Here is a 22,984-nt window from a genome sequence, read left to right as displayed (position 1 = left end):
GGTTAATCCTTACACTTTTAAAGTGGTCCTATCACAGAAAACAAGATTTTTCTTGTGCATTTGTAATGCTGAAGTGTTAACGTGCAATGCAGACGAGCTTGAATATGCACAATACAAAAACTCTACAGTCCACACCAGACTATTTATGGATGCTAAGCTGCAAAACATCAGAAATCGACATGATATTGATGCCACAACCATGATATCATTAACACAGGACCACTGCGCATATTCATAAATCATGTTACTGTACAAGTTAATATTGCATGCAGGACAAAGTTTGGATAGACAAATTATTCTGCTGCTATGGCCCTGTATATGACAAATATAGAATCAAATATGGATCACCACTAGCCTTTATTCACCACTTACAATTATATAATGGAATTCCTAAAGGCACAGCAGCAAAAACAACCTGTTTACGTCAAAGGGCTCAGTTATTATGGAAACCTGTCAAAAAAACCTTTTTAACTCAGACAAAGTTTCTGAGTTCAACAAAGATGTAAAAAAATATTCAAAAAGATTTATATTTTGAAAAAATATATCACAATAGAACTGTTATAAGATCAAAAGTGACAGTAAAGGCATTTATAATGTTGCAAAAGATTTATATTTTGAAAAAATATATCACAATAGAACTGTTATCAGCATGGATAATAATAAGAAATGAGCATAAAATCCTTCGTAAACGGCCAAAAGAGTAACAAAACTATTGGACAGAAAGAACAGCCTCAATGTTTACTGCAATACTTTTACCATGAAGGTATTAGATTACGAGTATTATTCTGTACACTGACAGTCTCACCTCTCACAGAGGGATTTCCTGTGGATTCGTTGAGCAGACTACAGCAAGAAGAAACGACGATGGAAAGTCTACTGACACTATTTCATATACTTAACAGATTTAGCTATTTACATATATTCATACATTTTTTTACAGTAAAAATAGTAATATTTTGACCAATGTGTTATTTTGTTACAATGTTTTTAAAAATCACTATATTATGATTTCTGAAGAATCACGTGACACTGAAGACTAGAGTAATGATCATGCTGAGTTATTATTATTTTTTTTATGTTTTTTTTTTTTTAATTCAAACTGTATTAAAGATATAGTGCTTTATATGAAATAACCTTAAATGCAGAAAATGAGGATAGGCTTTATTATTATTATTATTATTATTATTCAAGGAACAATAACAGACAATGCTATCAAGAAAACAACATTAAAATAAAAGAAGAAAAGAAATTAAAAAAAGAAATACAAATACAAGATATACATATACATGTATGTATATATAAAATCAAATATATTGTAAAGTTGACAAACTTTCAAAGTTCTTGCAGCTTTCTTATTCACAGAGTCTGTGACACTGTCAATATATATACTTATTTCAATCAACAAAACCATAAAATTGTTTTTTTTATTGGTAAATTTACACTTATGAATGTGAAATTTGGTCACTAGAATAAGTACATTAATTAAGTAAAAGTACTTTTTCTCTTAATTGGTCAGGAGAGTCAGTAATACCAAAAAGTACATTTTCCCATAGAAGTGAAGATCTTAAACTCTGAATATTTTCGCTAATAAATGTTTGGACCTTACACCACAGTGTAGCTGAGTATGTACACTGCCAAAATAAGTGCAAGGCAGTGTCCTCATATTCATTACAAAAAATACAATTCACATTTATTCCTTTGTTAAATGTTTGTAAATAATGATTTGCTGGATAAACTCTATGAACAAGCTTATAAGAAACTTCTTTAATCTTATTTCTAAGATGATATTTCTGTGGTAACAACCACCCTTTTCTCCAGCAAATCAATTTTCCGTTCAATAAAGACACCCAATGAGACAAAACGTGAGGTACAGTAACAATCTCTCTTTAAAAAAAAAAAAAAATAAAATATATATAAAAATGTGGATAGGCGTGTGCAGTAAGTCCTCGCTCGGCGCACACCTATGACGCCATCTGTTGTCATCCGCGGAAGCAGCTCAAACAAAATCGTTTGTCCATAACTATTTTTTTATTTTTTATTTCACAGCGTATTTAAAGTACATTAAAAATGTAACTCTGTTTTAGATCACACATATAGACCATTATGTTGTATAGTAGTAAACAAAAATACTAATAAAAACCTTCCGTCCCTTTAGTTCCGCGCAGTTTCCTGCAGGACTGAAACTCAGTTGATACTGCAGAGTGACATGGACAAAACAGGTATGAAAAATAAAACTAGTGTTTTTTATTTGCTCTGTGTAATTATACGTGCTTACCTGGTGTGGTATAATAATATCAGCAGCAGCAGCCAGTTGAGGATTTAGCTGCTTTGTGTCTTAAATCGCTTAAATGACAGTCAGCTCAGTAACCAAACTCTGCCAAACTACATCAGACACTCATGATCCAGAGGTTTATGAGCGCTCTGGTCTCAGGACAGTATTTGGCTGTAGCTGCAGTGGTTTTCTTCTGCTTGTAGGCTTGCCCCCGGTGGGTCCTGATGACTTGCCCCTGTCTCTGCTGGAGATGGGCTGCTCGGGGAGATTTGAGCTCATCACACACCCCCTGCCCAAAAACAGACCCCTGCCTCCACACAGCACGGTCACTCATTTAACAGTACTAAAATAATAAAGCCATTCATTTGTGTATGCTAATTTCTCTGTCTCTTTTCCAGCTTCCCCATGGCCTCCCTCCTACTTGTCTGGATCTGAAAACAGAGGTAGAGAAGCGTTTTCTGCGAGACCCTGCTTGGCTCCCGGTGCACGATGTGGATGATGCCTTCCACAAGTTCCTTAAGTATGAGACACACTCAGAAGATAGTGCTTGTGTTTGCAGTATATATCATATCTTTACTCGGTTTTGTCAATTATAAATGTATCCTTTAGGATAAGTGCGCGAGACAGAGAGGTGGAGTCTCTCCTGCACTGCTCACTGTCTCCACTGCACTCCGGTCTGTCTGTGGTCAGAGACCCCACCACCGGCCTTATTCTGTAATCCACAGATATAACCATTAGTTTGTTATCTTCAGGTAGATTCAGTATTGTTATTGTTAACTAAAACCGAAGCTATTTAAATGATTTTCGTTAATCGAAATGAAAAAAAAAATATCAATATTAGATGTAATATAGAATATAAAAACTTAAAAATGAAAAATATTGCTATGGCAACCAACTGAAATAAGTTGTTGAAATAGTTTACAATTACTGAAGCTGAAATAAAAATAAATAAATTAAAGATAAATATGAATATTTAAATACAAACAAAAAAACCCCGATAAAATTACAAATGCACAAATTACAAAAACATAAACGAAACTGAAAATATAAAAATAAATGCTAAATTAAAAAACGTTGATAATCACAGTAATAGCTTACAAGTAAGACTAAAATAACACTGGATAGGTTGTAAAAGTTGTCTCAAATAAATCCTCTTCCCACTCGATCAGTGATTGAGTTTGAGTCAGACTATTATTTTGTCCAGCTGATGGAAAGCTGTTTGGAAACAATCATTATTTTTTTGGTTTTTGGTTCAGTTTTTTTTAATGTGCACATGGAAACCACAGTGAATGTTCTTTATAATACAATGCAATTTTTATAATGTATATAATAATGTTTTTTCTTTATGTCAGGTGTTATTAGAGGACACGGGACTGTCTGCCAAAAATTCGCTCTCGTTACAAAGACAGCCTGGACCTCCGTCAGAGAGTCTGAGAGGGAGCAACACAAACTATCCATTCCTGCCAGGTTCGGTAGCTCAGTGATTTCTCATAATTGTGTTTAAAAATGATCCGGCTTTTAAACTCTGCTGTCCTCGTACAGCCGGAATGGAAGAACTGACGTTAGAGCAGATTACGAAAAAGTCAGAGCTGGAAGAAGAAATAGACTTTGAGAAAGGTCGGTGGTCTGTTTCAATCATTTGTGAGTGTGTTGAGAGACAAAGGAACTGTGACAGTTTGTTTCTTGTCTTAGATTTGTTGACGGTTCCTCCTGGGCTGAAGGCTGGCATGGACTTCACTGACAAAGGTCTGATTTCAGCATTGCTCTCTGCATGTATAACTTGTCATAATCCCTCTTTAGGTTGTGCATTATTATCCAAAAATAAACAATCTGTCATAGTTTTCTCACCCTCATGTCGTTCCAAACATGTATGACTTACTTTCTTCAGCAGAACACATAAGAAGAATCTCAGTGCCCATTGACTTCTGGTGAAAAAACACACTGAGACATTTCTAAATAATTCATTTTAATGTCTGCTATAGAAAGAAAATCATACAGGTTTGGAGGATGAGTAAATGTTGACACAATTTTTATTTTTGAGTGGACTATCTCTTTAATGCCTTTAAGCCAAAACCACGAAGAGTGAGCTGAACCTGTTGTCCCTACTGTCGACCTTTGATGATGCCATCGACGCTCTGCCAGAGGAGAAAGAGGGAGTCTCCCAAAAAGAGGAGACCGTTAAACTTCCCCGAACGAACAGCCTGGAGGACCTGGGAATTAAAGTGTGTATAACTTTTAGACAGAAGTCTTATTCGTTTGATTACCTGTCTTGTCGTTTTCAAAATATGTTCTTCTTAAACACATGCACTCTTCAGGATTCAGGCAGCTCTCCTTCTCAGCCTTCAGCGAACACAGTAAGTCTGACTGAACAAAAGAAGAAAGCGCAGCAAGAAGACAAGGGGGACAATAAAAAATGGGCCGTTCCTGTGGACATCACCTCAGCCTGTGACGACTTCTACAAGCGTATCCCTGATCCAGCCTTCAAGGTCAGAACTCGCTGTATCTTCATCATTTTGCAATGTTTTAGTTTAAAGCTGCTAAAATATTTATTTATTTATTTTTATTCCTGCCCCGTCTCAGTATCCCTTCGAACTGGACGTGTTTCAGAAGCAGGCTATTCTCCGACTGGAAGCTCATGACTCCGTCTTTGTTGCGGCTCACACTTCAGCCGGCAAGACCGTGGTGGCTGAATACGCAATTGCACTTTCCCAGAAACACATGACCAGGTCTTTACTTTTTAATACACTACCTTTCAAAAGATTGGGATCAGTTGGGATTGGTTAAGAGAAGTCTCTTACGTTAACCAAGGAAGCATTTATTTGATCAAAAATACAGTAAAAACAGTAATATTGTGAAATATTATTACAATGCAAAGCTTCATTACTCCAGTCTTCAGTGTCACATGATCCGTCAGAAATCATTCTAATATACTGATTTGCTGCTCAAGAAACATTTTTTATTATTATCAATGATGAAGTTGTGCTGCTTAAAGGGATACTTTATCCCAAAATGAAAATTTTGTCATTAATCACTTACTCCCATGTCGTTACAAACCCGTAAAAGCTTCGTTCGTCTTTGGAACACAATTTAAGATATTTTGGATGAAAACCGGGAGGCTTGTGACTCTCTCATAGACTGCCAAATAAATAACAGTGTCAAGGTCCAGGAAAGTATGAAAGACATCATCAGAATACTCCATCTGCCATCAGTGATTCAACCGTAACGTTATGAAGTGACGAGAATACTTTTTGTACTTGAAGAAAACAAAAATAACGACTTTATTCATCAATTCCTCTCCTCTGTCTCTCCAAATCAGCGTAGCGGCATTTTGACAAATCTGAGCAGTACGCAAGCAGCGTAGGCTCTTCTGTGTCAGCCGCGCCACAAGGATATGTTTTTTACGTGTATTTACGCTTTGGAATGAAAGCAAACAGCGCATCGACGCAGCGCGGCTAACACAGAAGAGCGTACGCCATCTGCATACAGCTCAGAATTGCCAAAATGGCAAAAAAAAGAAGGTTGACCGAACTTAGACAAAAATTATTTATTATTTACTTATTTTATTTCAGCTAGTTGCCCTGACAGCATTTAGTTTAGTTTGACTTTAGTTGATCTTGAAGTGTTAAAGTAACTACATCTAATAATAAAAAATAATAAAAGTTATGTGAAAACATAAAAAACCCCGCAAAATTACTAAAACTTTAACTAAAATTAAAGTGAAAACAAAAAGTATGAAAATAAAATAGTAAATTCAAACTATCAACAAAAAATATAATAGTATATCAGTGATACAAAAATAACACTTTTAAAAAAATAAATACATGCTTTTTTAAAAAAAAAAATCATACCTACAAACTTTTGAATAATAGGTATTTTAAATATTTTTTTTTCTTTGCAGTTTTTTTTTTGTTTAAACCACGTTAAAAGTACTGGTAAATGTAAGAAATGTGCTAAACAAGTAAACATATCTCGTCTCACTGTGACATTTAGATTAATGGCTCATACTAGTATAACCGTTTTCTCCTGACAGGACCATTTACACATCCCCCATCAAGGCCTTGTCCAATCAGAAGTTCAGGGACTTCAAGACCACATTCAGTGACGTGGGACTTTTGACTGGAGATGTCCAGCTGAGCCCTGAGTCCTCGTGTCTCATCATGACCACGGAGATCTTGAGGTGATTATCCAACAGCAGCCCTTCATGTTAGTTACTTATAATTCACAGTTAGTCACGTGCATGATTTATTTAACAGTCTTTGTAAATCAGTATGTCCTCCTCCTAACAGATCTATGCTTTATAATGGGTCCGAGGTCATTCGAGATCTGGAATGGGTCATTTTTGATGAGGTTCACTATATCAATGATGCAGAGGTGATGAATTCAGTTCAAAAATCGAATTCAGTTATGCTTTTGTCTTTACTGCGTTCAGATCTCATGTGATTTTGTTGTTTGTCAGAGGGGAGTGGTGTGGGAGGAAGTGCTCATCATGTTGCCGGAGCATGTTAGCATCATCCTGCTGAGTGCCACGGTGCCTAACTCAGTGGAGTTCAGTGAATGGATCGGGTGTGTGTATTATCAGAGCCATTTTATCCTGCTCTATGTAGATTGTGTAGCTCACACAGTTTAACTGTGCTTTCTCCGTCCTCAGGCGTATCAAGAAGCGGCCCATCTATGTGATCAGCACAATTAAGAGGCCTGTTCCTCTAGAGCACTATCTCTACACCGGCAACAGCACTAAGACTCAGAAAGAGCTCTTCCTGTTGCTGGACGCCTCTGGAAACTTCCTCACTAAAGGGTAGGCTAAGTCACAAAAACAACACTGCATTTCAAAACAAGAATGCACTTCAGATTGATTGAAGATTCATTGAGGTCTCTTATGCGCAACAAGGCTGCATTTATTTGATCAAAAATTCAATAAAAAGTAATATTGTGGAATATTATTCTAATTTAAAATAACTGTTTTCTATTTGAAGATTGTAATTTATTCTTATGATGTCAAAGCTGTATTTTCAGCATCATTACTCCAGGCTTCAGAGTCACATGATCCTTCAGAAATTATTCTAATATGCTGATTTGCTGCTCAAAAAACATTTCTGATTATTATCGATGTTGAAAACAGTTGTGCTGCTTCATATTTTTTTACATTTTTGTTTTCATAATTCTTTGATAAATAGAAATTTCAAAAGAACAGCATTTATATGAAATAGAAAATGAAAGAGAGCATAAAATAGAGATGATAAACTTGGATTGCAGATGAATAATAATAATAATAATGAACCATTTAATATTGTAATGTGTTTGCAGTGTCTGTCTGGTTGCTTGATTGTTTTCTTGAAGTCAGAAGGAGGGTTGAAATTGTGTATAAATCTATATGATGACTTTTTACCTAAAAAAAAAAAAAACTAGACTAACATTATAGAAAGACTTCAAACAAAGTTTTACAAAAATATAGCAAAGGGCTTTTGTAAATTCTTTTGCATTGAAACAAGTGTTTTGTTTTCCAGCTACTATGCCGCAGTAGAAGCCAAGAAGGAACGCACTAGTAAACATGCACAGTCTTTCGGCACAAAGAACGTGTCACAGCACAACACAACCGCCAGTCAAGTCAGTGTCTGAACCTCTCGTCATTTCCTTTTGAACAAATGATCTCTATTTCCAGCATCTACAGTGTTTTTTCACGGTGTTTTCTTCCTCCTCCCCGTTCTCTGTTAGGACCGAGCCGTGTGGCAGACGCTGCTGAACTATCTGTCTCAGAGGCAGCAGACTCCAGTGGTGGCGTTCACCTTCTCTCGGACACGCTGTGATGAAAACGCCCGCTCTTTGACCTCTCTGGACCTCACCAGCTCCATAGAGAAGAGCGAGATCCACTCTTTCCTGCAGAAGAGCCTGACCAGGCTGAGAGGAGGCGATCGGCAGCTACCGCAGGTACATGAGATCTGGCTCCAGTGTAAAACAAGAGTTTTCATCGGCTAATTCAGAGATCTGGAAAACAAGGTGGCTTCTATGCAATATAATGCTGATAAATTATACATAACTCGGTTTAATGATAACAGGCAGAAATGCTGAAATTAAATCAACACTTATTTTACCAAATATATATATAAATATATATATATATATATATATATATATATATATATATATATATTATATATATATATATACATATACATATACATATACATACATACATACATACATATATATATATATATTATATATTATATACTATATATATATATATATATATATATATATATATATAATATATATATATAATAATTCAAAGATATTTCAAAAATGTATGTCTGGGTCAAGAAAAAATAAAAAATTTAATTTTACTTGAAGCCTGTTTTAGGAACATTAAGATGTTTTGCACACTGTCCTAACTTATTTACTGTATATTTTCTTTCAAAATTATACAAAATAATACAATACAGCAAATAGGGTATATTGTACTCTCAGTAACCTGCTGTTATGTAAAAAAAAAAAAAAGACTATTTACTACTGTAATGCAATAAAAGAATATGTATATTTAATTTTTTGAAAGACAATTTCAAAGTATACACTACTATTTAGGTTTGGGGTTGATAAGATTTTATTGAAAGAAGTCTGGAAACACTTTACTTAAAGCCTTTATATATAATGCATTATAAAAGTATGTCTAATGCATTAATTATGCCTTGTAATGCATCTTATGATTCTATGAATAATTCTTATAATACATTATGACACTTATTGAATCATAGTTACATATTTAGAATGTACAGTGCATTCAAACACTTGTGTAATAAGAGATATGGAAATATTATAATGCATTTTAACTTTTGTTACAGAAATAAGCGTTGCATTGTACATTATGAATACCTTTATAATGCATCATACATAACAGCTTTAAGTAAAGTGTTACCAGAAGTCCCTTATGCTCACCCAGGCTGTGTTTATTTGACCAAAGATACAGTAAAATCAGTAATATTCTGAAATGGCTGTTTTTCTATTTTAATATATTTTCAAATGTATTTGAAAAATCCACAGAAAAATAAATTTTGTCACCACAGATCCTGTCGATGCGCGATTTGCTGAAGAGAGGGATTGGTGTTCACCACAGCGGCATCCTGCCAATCCTGAAGGAGATTATTGAGATGCTCTTCTCCAGAGGTTTAGTAAAGGTTTGTTTTATGGACTTTTTTTATAAAAGCTTTATTTGAAGCTAAATTTATCACTGTATTTGATTAAAGAAAAATAAAAGAGTTGGTGACTTTTCTCTTTCAGGTGCTGTTTGCTACTGAGACGTTTGCTATGGGTGTGAACATGCCTGCCAGAACCGTCGTGTTCGACAGCATCCGCAAACATGATGGCACAGGTTTCAGAAACCTGCTGCCCGGTAAGAACACAGCTCCTTTGCTGTCTTACATTACAAACAACAAAATGCCTGTTTTGTCCAAACATATCCTGACTTGCGGCTCTTAAGCACGCCTGTTGCAGGTATTCTCATTTAAAATGATAATTGATTTGTATTATCATAACAATAGACATTACAAGAAGCTGTCAGATACTTGTTGGCGGAGACGCTACAGGCAGACAGACGCGGCTGATGGCCAGGTGTTTGATGCATGAGCCATCTCTAATGAATGAGCAGATTAATTATGCTGGAGTAGTGCAGATGTTTGTGCACATGTGACTGGACTGCAGTGAGACAGCAGGGGGCCTTTGATGTGTGTGTGTGTGTGTGTGTGTGTGTGTGTGAGAGAGAGATGCTTGAGTTTGCTTAAATCTATTTTTCTTCTAATAATAGTGTGTATGAAAAAAGGGAAGAGGGAGAGAGTACAGCACACATATGGCCCTGTTTTAGCCATTGCATCAAAGACATTTAGCACATTGCCAAAAGTACATAAAGCATTTGGGGAAATGTGACAATACATATCAAAAAACACGTCTGGGTCATGTTTAAAATTTTAAGACAATTAAACATTTTACTTAAATTAAAATTTTACTTTAAGGAAAAATTAAGAAAATGGTTTTGGGAACATTTTTCAAGTTATTTTCATGACGATTAGTCATGAGAGCTCAGTAAACTACTGTAATGTAAAAAATCCCATTCTTATTACTGTAATTAAAAAAGATACATTATTTAATTGTGAAATATTTCTACCATTCAAAGGTTCTGAAAGGTTTCTTAAAGGTTTTTTTTTTTTTTTTTTTTTTTTTACAGTTTTTTTTACAGTTTTTTTTAAATTCTTACAGTTGTTGTATTTAAAAAAAAAAAAATTTCTGGTGAATATTGTTTTCATATTTTATTAATTTTTTGCTTAAGAAGCATTTCTTATTACTGTCAATGTTGAAAACAGTGTTGCTGCTTAATATTTTTTGTGCAAACCATGATAAATATTTTCATGATTCTTTGATGAATAGAACATTCAAAAGAACAGCATTTATCTGAAATGGAAATCTTTACTAACATTAGAAATGTATTTACTGGCACTTTTAATCAATTTATTGCATCCTTGCTGAGTAAAAGTAATTTTTAAAAAGAAATCTTACTGGCTCGAAACTTTTAAATGATGCTATCATGGTAGTATTTGTTGTACTAAATTATATGATAAATGATATGATTATTTTAATCTTAAAAAAAAAAAAAAAAAATTCACAGGTAATTGGCAAAATTAAATGGCAAAAAATCTTAATGGCCTCAAATGGTTAAAAAAAAAAAAAGCTGCTTGCTTTTCTTTAAGCAAAGTTGTCCTAAGACAAAAACAGGTATTTGAAAGGTTTTGATCAACTTCAAATGTTGACTACTGTTTGTGTGTGTGTGTGTGTGTGTGTGTGACATTTCAAAGTAAGGTTCAACCATGGTGTGTGTGTGTGTGTGTGTGTGTGTGTGTGTGTGTGTGTGTGTGTGTGTGTTGTGTGTGTGTGTGTGTGTGTGTGTGTGTGTGTGTGACATTTCAAAGTAAGGTTCAACCATGTTGTTGTTTAATCTATGTAAATGTATATAATTCTTTTGGTTTAAAAGATTAAACAACCGATGCTTACTCTGACCTTGATCAGGAGTGTCACAGTACTAAACTGTGTGTGTGTGTGTGTGTGTGTGTGTGTGTGTGTGTGTGTAGGTGAGTACATTCAGATGGCGGGTCGTGCTGGCAGAAGAGGTTTGGATGCTACAGGGACAGTTATCATCCTCTGTAAGGCGGGAGTTCATGATATGGGAGATCTCCACGCCATGATGCTGGTCAGTCTGTGTTAAACACCTACAGCTCTCTCCTCCGGTCAGGCCTGACGCCTCACTGCTGATGATTCTCCTCAGGATGACTAAAACTGTGAACCAAAAATTGGACATGATTAGATTTTTACAATTTTCTGAAATGTTCCATGATAGGAAAATTATTTTGATCGTAGCTGGTGAAGTCCTCCATTTTTACCACCTTTACTGCAGCAGTCTCCTCCTAATCCAGGCTTTCTGTGATCTGAGAAGAGATATCCCATCTCGTCTTTGTAAATCACTGCCTGATTGTTCAGTCTGGAGCTAAATACAAGCGTCGCTGGTCTTTATTTAGAGTCGTGCAGCCCGTGAGTGCACCTCTGTCATCCTCTTGTGGATGGAGTGTGGGTGAATGGGCTCCTCTTCATTAGAGCTGTTTTAACCTCTCAGTGTTTTACATCACAGCTGTTCAGTCAGTTCACCCCTGTCCCTGATTCACTGACCCCTTACACTGCCATTCCAGCACAGAACTCACCAGCATTCACTAGTGCTGTTGTCTCCACATTTCACATACCAGCATCAACCTTCATGAAAGCTGATGCAGTGTTTTCTTTGTACTAAAGGTTTGGTGCCAGTGTTATTTTAGTGTATTCAGGTAACACTTTACAACAAGGTTCCAGTTGTTAACATTAGTTTGCCACATTAGTTAACATAAACTAACAATAAAAAAGCATTTTTTAATCTTAGTTAAAGTTGATTCCAACATTTACTAAAACATTATTAAAATTTAAAGTTGTATCTATTAATGTTATTTAATGGACCTGAGCTAACATGGACTAACAATGAACAGCTTTTTTTCTATTAACTAATGTTAATAAAGATTAAGAAATACTGTAACAAATGTATTGCTCATTGTTAGTTAATGCATTAAGTATAGTTAACAAATTGGAAACCTTATTGTAAGTTTTTTAATATATATATACTATTATATTAATGTTTTGAATAGCTTTTATTTTAGTAATTTTGTTTCATTTTTTTTCTAAATATATACATTTCCACATGGTTTTAATTCATTTCAGTTTTAGTTTTAGAAATTCTAGTACTTAGTACCTAGTACTTCTAGTTTTACAAGTAATTTCCATGCAGTTAAAAAAAAAAAAAAAAACAAAAGACAGAGCATGAAACATTTGATTTTCCTCATGCATTTGAGCTGCTGGTGAGTTTGACCCAGTCTGTGCGAGACACGGTTTTTCTCAGATGGGCCGGTAATCTGTGTGCTGATCAGCTCCATGTCATGGACGTCATGGCAACAGCAGCTGATGCTGTAATAACGCACAGTGTGTTGTCAAGAGCCGCTGTGTGATTGGACCTCCGCTGTGTGTCAACTCCATTTGACCAAAAATTATTAAACATAAACAACACAAAGTGTCATGATACACAACATCCTTACATTGTGTCCTCCTGCTAGTATTTGTCATGGTTTGTTGTTTTATTTGTCTGTATGCCATAGTCTTAGAAGTAGCTGAAATATTGGCAGCCAATGAATGAATCAATGCTAATGGGTGATATAAATGAAATTTATACAGGAGCACAGAGAGATGGTGTTAATGTGTGGTGTTTTTCTCTGTGTCAGGGGAAGCCGACAGTGCTGCAGTCTCAGTTCAGACTGACCTACAGCATGATCCTGAATCTGCTGCGTGTGGAGGCCCTGAGGGTCACCGACATGATGAGGAGGAGCTTTTCTGAGAACCACAGGGATACGCAGGTAAACGCCCTCATTACCCAGCAGTCCCTGCGTGACGGTGAAAATGTCTGTGGGGTTTGCATGCTCCAGTAGAAGGTGGAAATATGAAATATGTGATGAAATGTTATGAAACTCTTTTTTTTTCATTCTTTGTGTTGCTCAGGCTCATGAGAAGAGAATAAGTGAGCTGAGAAACACACTCTCCTCTCTCCCTCCGCTGGACACGGAGGGGCAGCTATCTGATTTACTGTCATATTACCACACCATCACAGAGCTGCGCATCACCACCGAGACCCTGCAGGTGCACGCACACACACACACATTTACATGAGCACAGTGTACGCCATCACAGAGCTCAAACACTGGATTCATAAACCAGCTAAGAAAAACCTTGGACAGTTGAGTTCAGATTAAATTACAGAATTGAATTAATTGAATGAAAAAAAAGTATTTAAATTTCATTCAGGGCTATTATAGTGAACTAAAACCATAAAAAAAATTGTTACTTCAAAACAATTAATGTTAACTGAAATAAAATTAAATATTTAAAAAAATAATAATTTTGTTTAATTTGATGTAATAAAATAACTAAAACTAAAAGCCATATCCACATATTTTAAAAATTCACAAAAAAACATACTACAAAAAATTAAATATACAAATATAATAAGCGAAAATTTAAAAATAAAAACTTATTATCACCTCTTTACCTAAATTCATTACTTCAGAGTTTGTGCCCTCTAGAAGCTTTTGTTCTGCAAGAGAACGTCACTTTATTGTTCATCCCAAAGAAGCACAAAATCACTTTCACAGACTTTTACAGTAACTGTTCCCTCCTGGTGGAATGACCTGCCCAACTCAATCCCAGCAGCTGAGTCCTTAGCCATCTTCAAGAATAAGCTCCAAACACATCTCTTCCATCTTTATTTGACCCTCTAACTCTAGCACTCTCTATTCTAATTATATTCTTTAAAAAAAAAAAAGCTTGCTCTATTCTTTTTCTATTCTATCTGTTTTCTTTTTGTTTATTATGTAATTAAAAAAAAAACAACAAAACCCTTGCTTATATATATATATATAGAATATATGAATATACATACAAACATACATATTTAAATTGTATTATATATTTAAAATAATCACATTATTGTACGTGTGTGTGTGTGTGCGTGTGTGTCAGCGAGCTGTTCTGGAGTCAGTGAATGGACTGAAAGCTCTGTCTGTGGGGAGGGTGGTGATAGTGAACAACGGCCAGCATCACAACGCCCTGGGAGTCATTCTACAGGTGTGTGTCTGAATAATGAACACATTTTACTGTCATCTTCTCCTTCTCTAACCATGAACACACATCTGCAGCAGTGACCAATGACAATATCATATATTCATTTGGGTAAGATATTTTTTAATTTAAAAATAAAGGATAAGATTTTTTTTATCTGAAGAAAAAAAATGTAAGAAATATTTCTATGGCTGTATATCACAGATTCTTCCAACTTAATTTTATAGCATACAATACAAAAAAAAAAAATGAAGATATTTTAGTTGTTTTTTGAATGATTTTTTAATGTTTTTTAAAAAAGTGTGTTATGTTCAACAAAACTGCATTTATGTGATTAAAAACAGTAATATTATAAAATATTATTACAATATTTTTATGTATTTTAAATATTTTAATATATGTTAAAATCCAGTTTATTCCTGTGATCAAAGCTGAATTTTCAGCATCATTACTCCAGTCTTCAGTGTCACATGATCCTTCAGAAATCACTCTAATATGCTGATCTGCTGCTCAAGAAACATTTCTGATTATTATCGATGTTGAAAACAGTTGTGCTGATTAATATTTTTCTGGAAACCATGATCCATTTTTTCAGGATTCTCTGATAAATAAAGGTTCAAACGCACTGAATTTATTTGAGATAAAATATTTTGCAACATTATAAGTGTCTTTTCTGTCCCTTTTGATTGATTTAATGCATCCTTGCTTATTAAAAGTATCAATTTCTTTCAAACTTTTGAACAGTAGTGTATTTCCCAGAGGACAATTTAAGTAGAAAGTTGCACAGCTTACCTCAATCTCCTCTATTTGTATTCCTCTCTCTCTCTTCCCTCTCATCTCCTCCCACAGGTGTCCAACGATGCAGTAAATCGCACGTTCACCGCTCTCATTATCTGTGAGAAGGGTAATGAGGAGGCGGCGGGTGATGATCAGTCTAATAAAGCCTTCCATCCCATCTACAGCACTTCATTGTTTATTCCAGAGGGTGAGCAAACACATACACACACAGCATCGCATCCACCCCAAAATCTTACCTGCCCACGCTGAAAATCACCAAGGTGGGAGAGTACTACTACTTTTACAGCTTCTTTTCATGTTAAAGTGTCATTTACAGTGTGACTGTGTGTGTAGGACCCTGCAGTCATACGGTGCAGAAACTGAAGTTGCAGGACATCTCTGCCATCACAACCAAAACCCTCAAAGTCATTCCTGAGAGAATCATTGACAACTATAATAAAAGACAGCAGCCACGCTTCAGGTCTGTATGTGCTCATCTAAGCTGGGAGTGAACTTGCATTTGTTAAACTGTGGCAATGATAATAAATAAACTTCCCTTCCTAGACTTGATCCACCAGGTCAGGCTATTTCCACAGCAACTCAGGAGCTCCTGCGATTGGCTGAGGCCAATCCAAATGGCATTACGACGCTGGACCCTGTGAATGACCTGCACCTGAAGGCTGTGGATGTGGTGGAGGGAGTGATGAGGCATCGAGTGTTACAGGACTGTCTGAAAGACTTCCACTGCATCCACTCGCCCACCTTCACTGAACAGGTCTGCTTACTACACTCATACACTTCAGAAGTCTGGGGTCCGTAACATAGTTTTTTTGAAAGAAATTAATACTTTTATTCAGCAAGTATGCATTCAGTGGATCAAAAGTGACATTTATAATCTTACAAAAGATTTCTATTTTAGATAAATGTTGTTCTTTTGAACTTTCTATTCATCAAATAAATAAATAAAAACCTGAAAAAATGAATCACATTTCCGCAAAAATATTAAGCAGCAAAACTTTTTTGATTTTTCTGAGCCTTTTGTCAGATATTTGCTCTTGTTTTAGTCATAAACTTACTTCATTTGGATCAATTTCTTATAAAACAAGACTTTTTATTTGATGTCATTTTGCTTTTCAAGTAAATGCATCTTGATTTAAGAATCTTTGTACTGGAAAACAAGAGAAAAATACATGAAGAGCATCACTTTTTTCAGTATAAACTTAAAGTCCAATAAATGTTCCATTCAATTTATTCAAAAATTTATTAAAATTAATACAAAAAATTACTTAAATTTTCTCTAAAAAGTCCTAAAAATACCTAAATAAAAAGTTTCTTTACTTGGTTCTAAAAAGTCTTAAATCTACCTTCATAAAGCCTGCAGATACTCTGTCAAATAGAAAACAGCTCATTTTAATATTACGGTTTTTACTGTAGAGTAAGTAAGAGACTTCTTTCAGAAACTTTTTTTTTAAAATCTCGCCGACCCCAAACTTTTGATTGGTACTGTTTTTCCTGCTGATTCAGGTCATGTCCTAATCCACTGTGCAGACAAAAGGGAAAAAAATGTCATTTCTAATCTAAATGTATCTTCGGCTGTTTTTTCCTCATCCATATTTAGTAATTTGGCACAGTAACTCTCCCAAGTGCACAGACTCTCATTTATTGAGCGTGACAGTGGCAGCGAGGAATAAGGATGTGTCTCATTAGCTCTCAGTAATCACTTCCAGCCTTCACCTTCTGCAGTGCGCTGATGGAGTAGAGTGATAAACTCACTCTCTATCACTGTCATTTTCATATTCTCTCTCTGTGTGTGAATATCTTGCTCAGTTTGCACGAGTGCAGGAGAGGATGTGTGTACAGGAAGAGCTTGACAAGCTTCTGTTCCTGGTGTCAGATCAGTCATTGACTCTGCTGCCTGAGTACCATCAGAGAATCAAGGTCAGTCCATCTACTCATTCTGGTGAATATCCATGGTATATAGACGGATATGTTTCAGTAGCACAGTGATATGTTCTTTCATATGCAGTCATGAAATGAATAACAAAAAGAGTTTTGTATATAAACATGCAGACACACACACACACACACATACATGTATGTATGTATGTATATATGTATTAGCATCTATTAATTATATATGGGTTTGCCAATAACATTTTTATAGCTTTTATACTACAGTTTGAAGGTACTGTATAATTCACACAAGTAATTAATGACCACATTTCCAATTATTTTTTTTTTTTTTTTTCATTTAGGCTTTTATCTACATATAATGTTGTGCTCTATATATGTGCTTTGATCAATGTTTCTAAGTGAATAATAAAAAGAAGATGAGTAAATAAACAGAATTTTCAATGGGATTTTTGGCCAAACTATTCCTTAAAAACCCAAAAATGAAAATTTGTTGACAGTTTACTCACCCTAAGGCCATCCAAGATGTAGACAAGTTTGTTTCTTAATCAGAACAGATTTGGAGAAATGTAGCATTACATCATTTACTCAACAATGGATCCTCTGCAGTGAATGGGTGCCGTCAGAATGAGAGTCCAAACAGCAGATAAAAACATCACAAAAATCCACAGCTCTCCAGTCTATCAGTCAACCTCTTGTGAAGTGAAAAGCTGCGTATTTATAAGCAACAAATCCATAATTTTAACTTTAAAACCGACTTAAAGTCAAATGTGTCAGTGGATTTTGATGTGAGAGAACAACAAATGGACTTTTTCACTGGTGGAAGTATTATTATGGATTATAGGCTCATAAATTGGCCAGAAGCAATGGTTAAAATATCTTAATGATGGATTTGTTTCTTACAAACACAGTGTTTTTCACTTCACAAGTTGTTAACTGATGGACTGGAGATCTGTGGATTACTTGTGGATTATTGTGATGTTTTTATCAGCTGTTTGGACTCTTGTTCTGACGGCACCCATTCACTGCAGAGGATCCACTGGTGAACAAGTGATGTAATGCTAAATTGTTTCAAATCTGTTCAGATGAAGAAACAAACTCATCTACATCTTTTCATTTTCAAATTTTCATTTTTGGGCGAACAGCTCCTTTAAGTTTCAAGTGAAATTTGACATTAAACCATTATTGCATGCACAATAGAATAAAATAGATAACAGTGTAAAAGCGTAAACTGTTCTAATTATGAAAAAAAGAAGACCAAATATTAATCGCTTCCAATATTCTTAATCAGAGCAGAATTATATTTTTGAAATGTTAATATTGGCCAATATGGATACAGTCGCTGATATATTGTGCATCAGTCATTAACATTTTTTTGCCATTCTTTCCTTGCCTGGTGTTAAAAAACACCAGTAAATGTTTGCAAATGTCCCAGATGTTAAAACCAAAGTCAGTGCTAACAGTATAGTGCTATGTTTGCAGGTGCTGGAAGCGCTGCAGTATGTGGACAGCACTGGGGCGGTTCAGCTGAAGGGCCGTGTGGCGTGTCAGATCAGCAGTCATGAGCTGCTACTGACCGAACTCCTGTTTGAGAACACACTGAGTCCTCTCGCCCCTGAGGAGAGCGCCGCCCTGCTGTCCTGCCTCATCTTCACACAAAACACCCAGATAGACCCGCACATCACCAGCACGCTTCAGGAGGTAAAGCAGAGCTCACCACATGTTCTCACCACCACATTCCCACAGCCAAGGAAAACCTGGAAATACTTAGAATTGCGATTCCCAGCATCCAATACTTGTTGATGCCAGAGATTAAAAGCTGAGGAAATCCTATGAATTACTTAAACTAATGCATTATACCCGTCTGAAAAACATCAAATATTTTTTTTTTTGAGCCCACAGCCGTTAGAATATAAAGCAACAGATACTCTTGTCGTCATGGTTATGGATGGATGTGAATTTATACGGCTCTCTGAGCTCAAACACCCAAGAGATGTTCTTAAGAATGTAGTGGATGCTTTGCTTTATGCCTTTAGCAAAGGATGCAGGCCCACACGAACACGTCGGTGTGTGTTGTCGAATGGCCCAGAAACACGGAATTGCTTTAAAGGGACCGTGAATAAGTCATGACACTAGACTGAGAGGCACACAAGAGTTATATAGTTCACAGTGGCTCGTAAACCAATGTAAAGAGCCCTTGCTGTTCAACGCTGCGAGGTGAGGATGTACAGGTAATGTAGCTGCAGTTTGACTGCATGACTGCCTTGCTGTAGTTGTGTAAGCACTTAGACAGCAGATGGAGACGAGAGGAGTGGAGGACAAAAGAAACTGACGCAGTGCTGTACTAAGAGATCTCACTAGGACTAATATATAAGGCCTGCCAGTTAAATTAATTACACAAGATGCCACTGAAATAATTGAATTAATCACTATTTGTCACAAATAACAACTCTAATTAAAGACAAAACATTAAATGATGAGTGAATAATTAAAATATTATACAGTGCATATACAACTATGGAAAAAATACATAAAAAACACTAAAAATACTATTTATTAAAATGAAAAAAATTTAAAAATCTATAAAATTCCTATAAAAGTCCTACAAAATTTCATAAAAAAATAAATTGTAATATTGTCATTTAGAGTGTTTATTTATTTATTTATTTATTTTTGGTCAAAATAACAAATGTTTTTTAAATCTGGGTTATTCCACCAAATATTGATTTCTTAACTCTTCTGGAGTTAAAACAATGGTATTGTGTTGTTTAAAAATGAATGAAAACATGTCTGAAGACATGGCATCTTTTTTGTTATTTCGACCAATTGTCAAAAACATTTTTTATTTTAAATTTGGAAGAAATATCATCAGTAGTTTACAGAATAAAACAAAAAAAATGTATTTAAACATGTAACTATAAATCAGAAACTAAGAATTTTCAAGTGGTCTCTTAATTTTTTCCATAGATGTGTACAGTATGTATGTAATTATGTATATGGAGTCAGTAAGATTTTGTTAATGTATTTGAAAGAAAGCTGCATTTATTTAATCAAAAATATGGTGAAAAATTTAATATTGTGAAATATTATTACAATTTAAAATAACTGTTTTCTATTTGCAAAGCTGAATTTTCAGCATCATTACTCCAGTCTTCAGTAGCCTCTTTCACACATACAGTCTTTAATGCTAAATTATCGTTAAAAAGATCATGTGTGAAGGCACTGATGTAAGACATGTACTCTGAGCCAGTCATAACATTCTGACGCAGATGATGCAAGTCAAAGAAATGTCTAAAGTCGTCTAATACGATGTCTCTGGGCTAAAAGCATCTACATGGATGTGAATGTTTGACACAAAAAAGAAATCATCACCAAAAACACTGACTCCATACCCCTCCATGTTTACAAACACAACACACCGGGACGCGCAGCCGTCTAGAGGTCGTTTCCGGTTAATGTTGTCACAGAATATACCAGTGTTTTGAAATGGATGTGTGAATGATGCTTTATCAGTAAAAAGACAGAACATCTTTGCCTGTGTGAACAGCACATTTTTGCTGGTAAAGTCATTCTGGTAATTTTGTGGCAATTTGCTGGTATTTCTGTGTGAAAGGGGCTAGTGTCGGTTCTTCAGAAATAATTCTAATATGCTGATTTGCTGCTCAAGAAACATTTATTATTATTATTATTATTAATGTTGAAAATAATTGTGGTGCTTAATATGTTTGTGGAAACTGGGTTACTCTTTTTTTTTCAGGATTTTTTGATGAATAGAAAGTTCAAAAGAACAGCATTTATTTGAAATAGTAATTTTTTGTAACATAAAAGTCTTTTACTGTCACTTTTGATCTATTAAATGTGCTCATACTTAATAAAAGTATTAATTTCTTTTCAAAAATGTCTGATTCCAAGCTTTTTATAATTTATACGTTATTTATATGTACTGTACGATATATAATTATAAATAATTTTCTCCCATTCTCTTGCTTTCATAGGGCATTAATCAAGTACTCAATGTGGCACAGCGTATTGGTGAGCTGCAGAGGGAGTGTGGGATACCTCAAACTGCTGAAGACTTTGTGGCCCAGTTCAAGTTCGGCCTGACTGAGGTTGTGTACTGCTGGGCAAGAGGCATGGTGAGCACTGACCTGTCTGTCTGTCTGTCTGTACGTACCTTCCCTAGCTAATAATAACACTGCACAAATAGTTATATATAATGCAGTGATATTAATTTCTGATCAAAGATAAACTTTATTCCTATTTGGAGAGAGAAAATCATATTTCTCATTACCTCCCAATAATTCTGATGTTTTTTTTTTGTTTTTTTTGTTTTTTTTGGTAGCCGTTTGCTGAGATTGCCCAGCTGACGGATGTGCAGGAGGGGACGATCGTACGCTGTATCCAGAGGCTGGACGAGGTCCTGAAGGAAGTGAGACAGGCTGCACGCATTGTGGGCGACTCCGTCCTGGGCAGCAAGATGGAAAGAGCCTCACTGGCCATACGCAGAGACATTGTGTTCACCGCCTCGCTCTACACACACTGAGAGAGAGAGAGAGAGAGAGAGGCAGAATGTGTTGATTGGGATATAAAATAGAGCGTGCAGAATATGGACCTGAGCATCTGTACTTGAATTACTGAGTGCATGTTTACAGTAAGTTGAGTATGCATGTGCGAGTGTGATCAGAGATGTGATCTCAATATGAAATGGAGATTGACATCAGTCATGAACTGTAATTACATGTACAGCAATAAAATCAGCTGTATGTGGAACACTGGTTTCATCTATATTATCAGAAAAACTAGAAATGATATGGTGCCTTTGCTTTGTGATCATTTTAATGAGGACTCCAGTGGTGTTTTCTTTTATGTTTGTGTTGTTATCATTGCTATTCTCACATTTGCTGTTATTTTTTAGTATTTTGTTTTATTTGTCATGCAGGACTTTTCTTTATATATTATGGTTCCAGTACATTTGTGCATTTTGGCTCTTTCTTAATCCTCTGCCCCCACTCTTTATCATTAGATATAGTTCATAAATTAAAAAAATCATAAATTAGCCCTCAGATCAATCAGGGCTTTAGCCACATAATTTAGGATGAAACATTCCCCAATATTCAGATTTGGAAGTAATCATAATGGGTTTCTATTTGTGATTCTTAAAGTTTAACATTTGCTCCTCCCAGTCCTGAATATTTGATTTCTTTCCAGCTTTTCACAATATCTCAAGAATTTTATATCAACTTATGTATTATTCTGCTTTCAATAAATGAACAGTTTCTAATAGAGACTTTATGAATATTTCACAAATATGTCACCATTGTGACTGTAGCAGTCAATATAGGCCAACTTTTCATATTAATAAAACAGTTTTGTATTTTATTTCAGAAAGTATGAAATATTTTGAGTCATATTTTATTTTTAGACTTACCTTAAAAATATTTAAAGCTGCATACAACCCAAAGTACCATACTACAGTTAAATACTATGGTAAAACCATCGTAAATGAATATGGTATCTCTATAAAACAATGTGCGATTGTAATAATTTAATGTCAATAGTAGCTAATGCCAAGTTACCACAGTTTTATTGTGACAATTAGTAAGAGTCGGCGTCCAGAGCGATCTACTGGAGGTTTGGATCATCGGCGGGGGGGCCCTGTCGTTTGATAAATATTTTTTTGACGCATTGGCAACATCATAGTCCATGGAAATCCAGACCTAAATCTTGAAAGATCTATATAGAATGACAATGAAAGATTTAAGGCCCGTTCACACAAAGAACGATGACTTGTAAAGATAACGA

At 35.2% G+C, this 22,984-nt stretch overlaps 2 protein-coding genes across 2 annotated transcripts; both read left to right on the top strand.

The window, feature by feature from the left end:
• Positions 1-1,935: 1,935 nt before the first annotated feature.
• LOC122148852 (helicase SKI2W-like) lies at positions 1,936-2,990 on the top strand. The gene is made up of 5 exons (XM_042777179.1): positions 1,936-2,069; positions 2,156-2,219; positions 2,476-2,597; positions 2,671-2,792; positions 2,882-2,990. Exons 2-5 carry the CDS (start codon positions 2,207-2,209, stop codon positions 2,988-2,990), a joined length of 366 nt encoding a protein of 121 aa, XP_042633113.1. The 5' UTR covers positions 1,936-2,069; positions 2,156-2,206.
• Positions 2,991-3,628: 638 nt separating this feature from the next.
• LOC109112174 (helicase SKI2W-like) lies at positions 3,629-22,465 on the top strand. Its single transcript, XM_042776750.1, has 25 exons — positions 3,629-3,739; positions 3,815-3,889; positions 3,965-4,018; positions 4,337-4,494; positions 4,588-4,758; positions 4,853-4,998; positions 6,303-6,449; positions 6,559-6,643; positions 6,729-6,835; positions 6,921-7,067; positions 7,777-7,876; positions 7,985-8,197; positions 9,331-9,441; positions 9,545-9,656; positions 11,383-11,501; positions 13,105-13,236; positions 13,379-13,516; positions 14,396-14,500; positions 15,344-15,479; positions 15,626-15,752; positions 15,836-16,046; positions 17,099-17,209; positions 18,665-18,883; positions 21,178-21,318; positions 21,525-22,465. Exons 2-25 carry the CDS (start codon positions 3,820-3,822, stop codon positions 21,723-21,725), a joined length of 3,261 nt encoding a protein of 1,086 aa, XP_042632684.1. The 5' UTR covers positions 3,629-3,739; positions 3,815-3,819; the 3' UTR covers positions 21,726-22,465.
• Positions 22,466-22,984: the final 519 nt, after the last annotated feature.

Source organism: Cyprinus carpio, chromosome A19, assembly GCF_018340385.1.
Source record: "Cyprinus carpio isolate SPL01 chromosome A19, ASM1834038v1, whole genome shotgun sequence".
In the NCBI taxonomy this organism is placed as follows: Eukaryota; Metazoa; Chordata; class Actinopteri; order Cypriniformes; family Cyprinidae; genus Cyprinus; species Cyprinus carpio.
This window is presented reverse-complemented; position numbering and strand designations above follow the sequence as displayed.

Coding starts and splice junctions, on each gene's coding strand:
- LOC109112174 (XM_042776750.1), top strand. CDS start 3,820: ATGGAAGAACTGACGTTAGAGCAGATTACGAAAAAGTCAGAGCTGGAA. Junction 4,019..4,336: donor CATGGACTTCACTGACAAAG/GTCTGATTTCAG, acceptor TTTAATGCCTTT/AAGCCAAAACCACGAAGAGT. Junction 13,517..14,395: donor TCACCACCGAGACCCTGCAG/GTGCACGCACAC, acceptor CGTGTGTGTCAG/CGAGCTGTTCTGGAGTCAGT.
- LOC122148852 (XM_042777179.1), top strand. Junction 2,598..2,670: donor CCCTGCCTCCACACAGCACG/GTCACTCATTTA, acceptor TCTCTTTTCCAG/CTTCCCCATGGCCTCCCTCC. Junction 2,793..2,881: donor GCCTTCCACAAGTTCCTTAA/GTATGAGACACA, acceptor TGTATCCTTTAG/GATAAGTGCGCGAGACAGAG.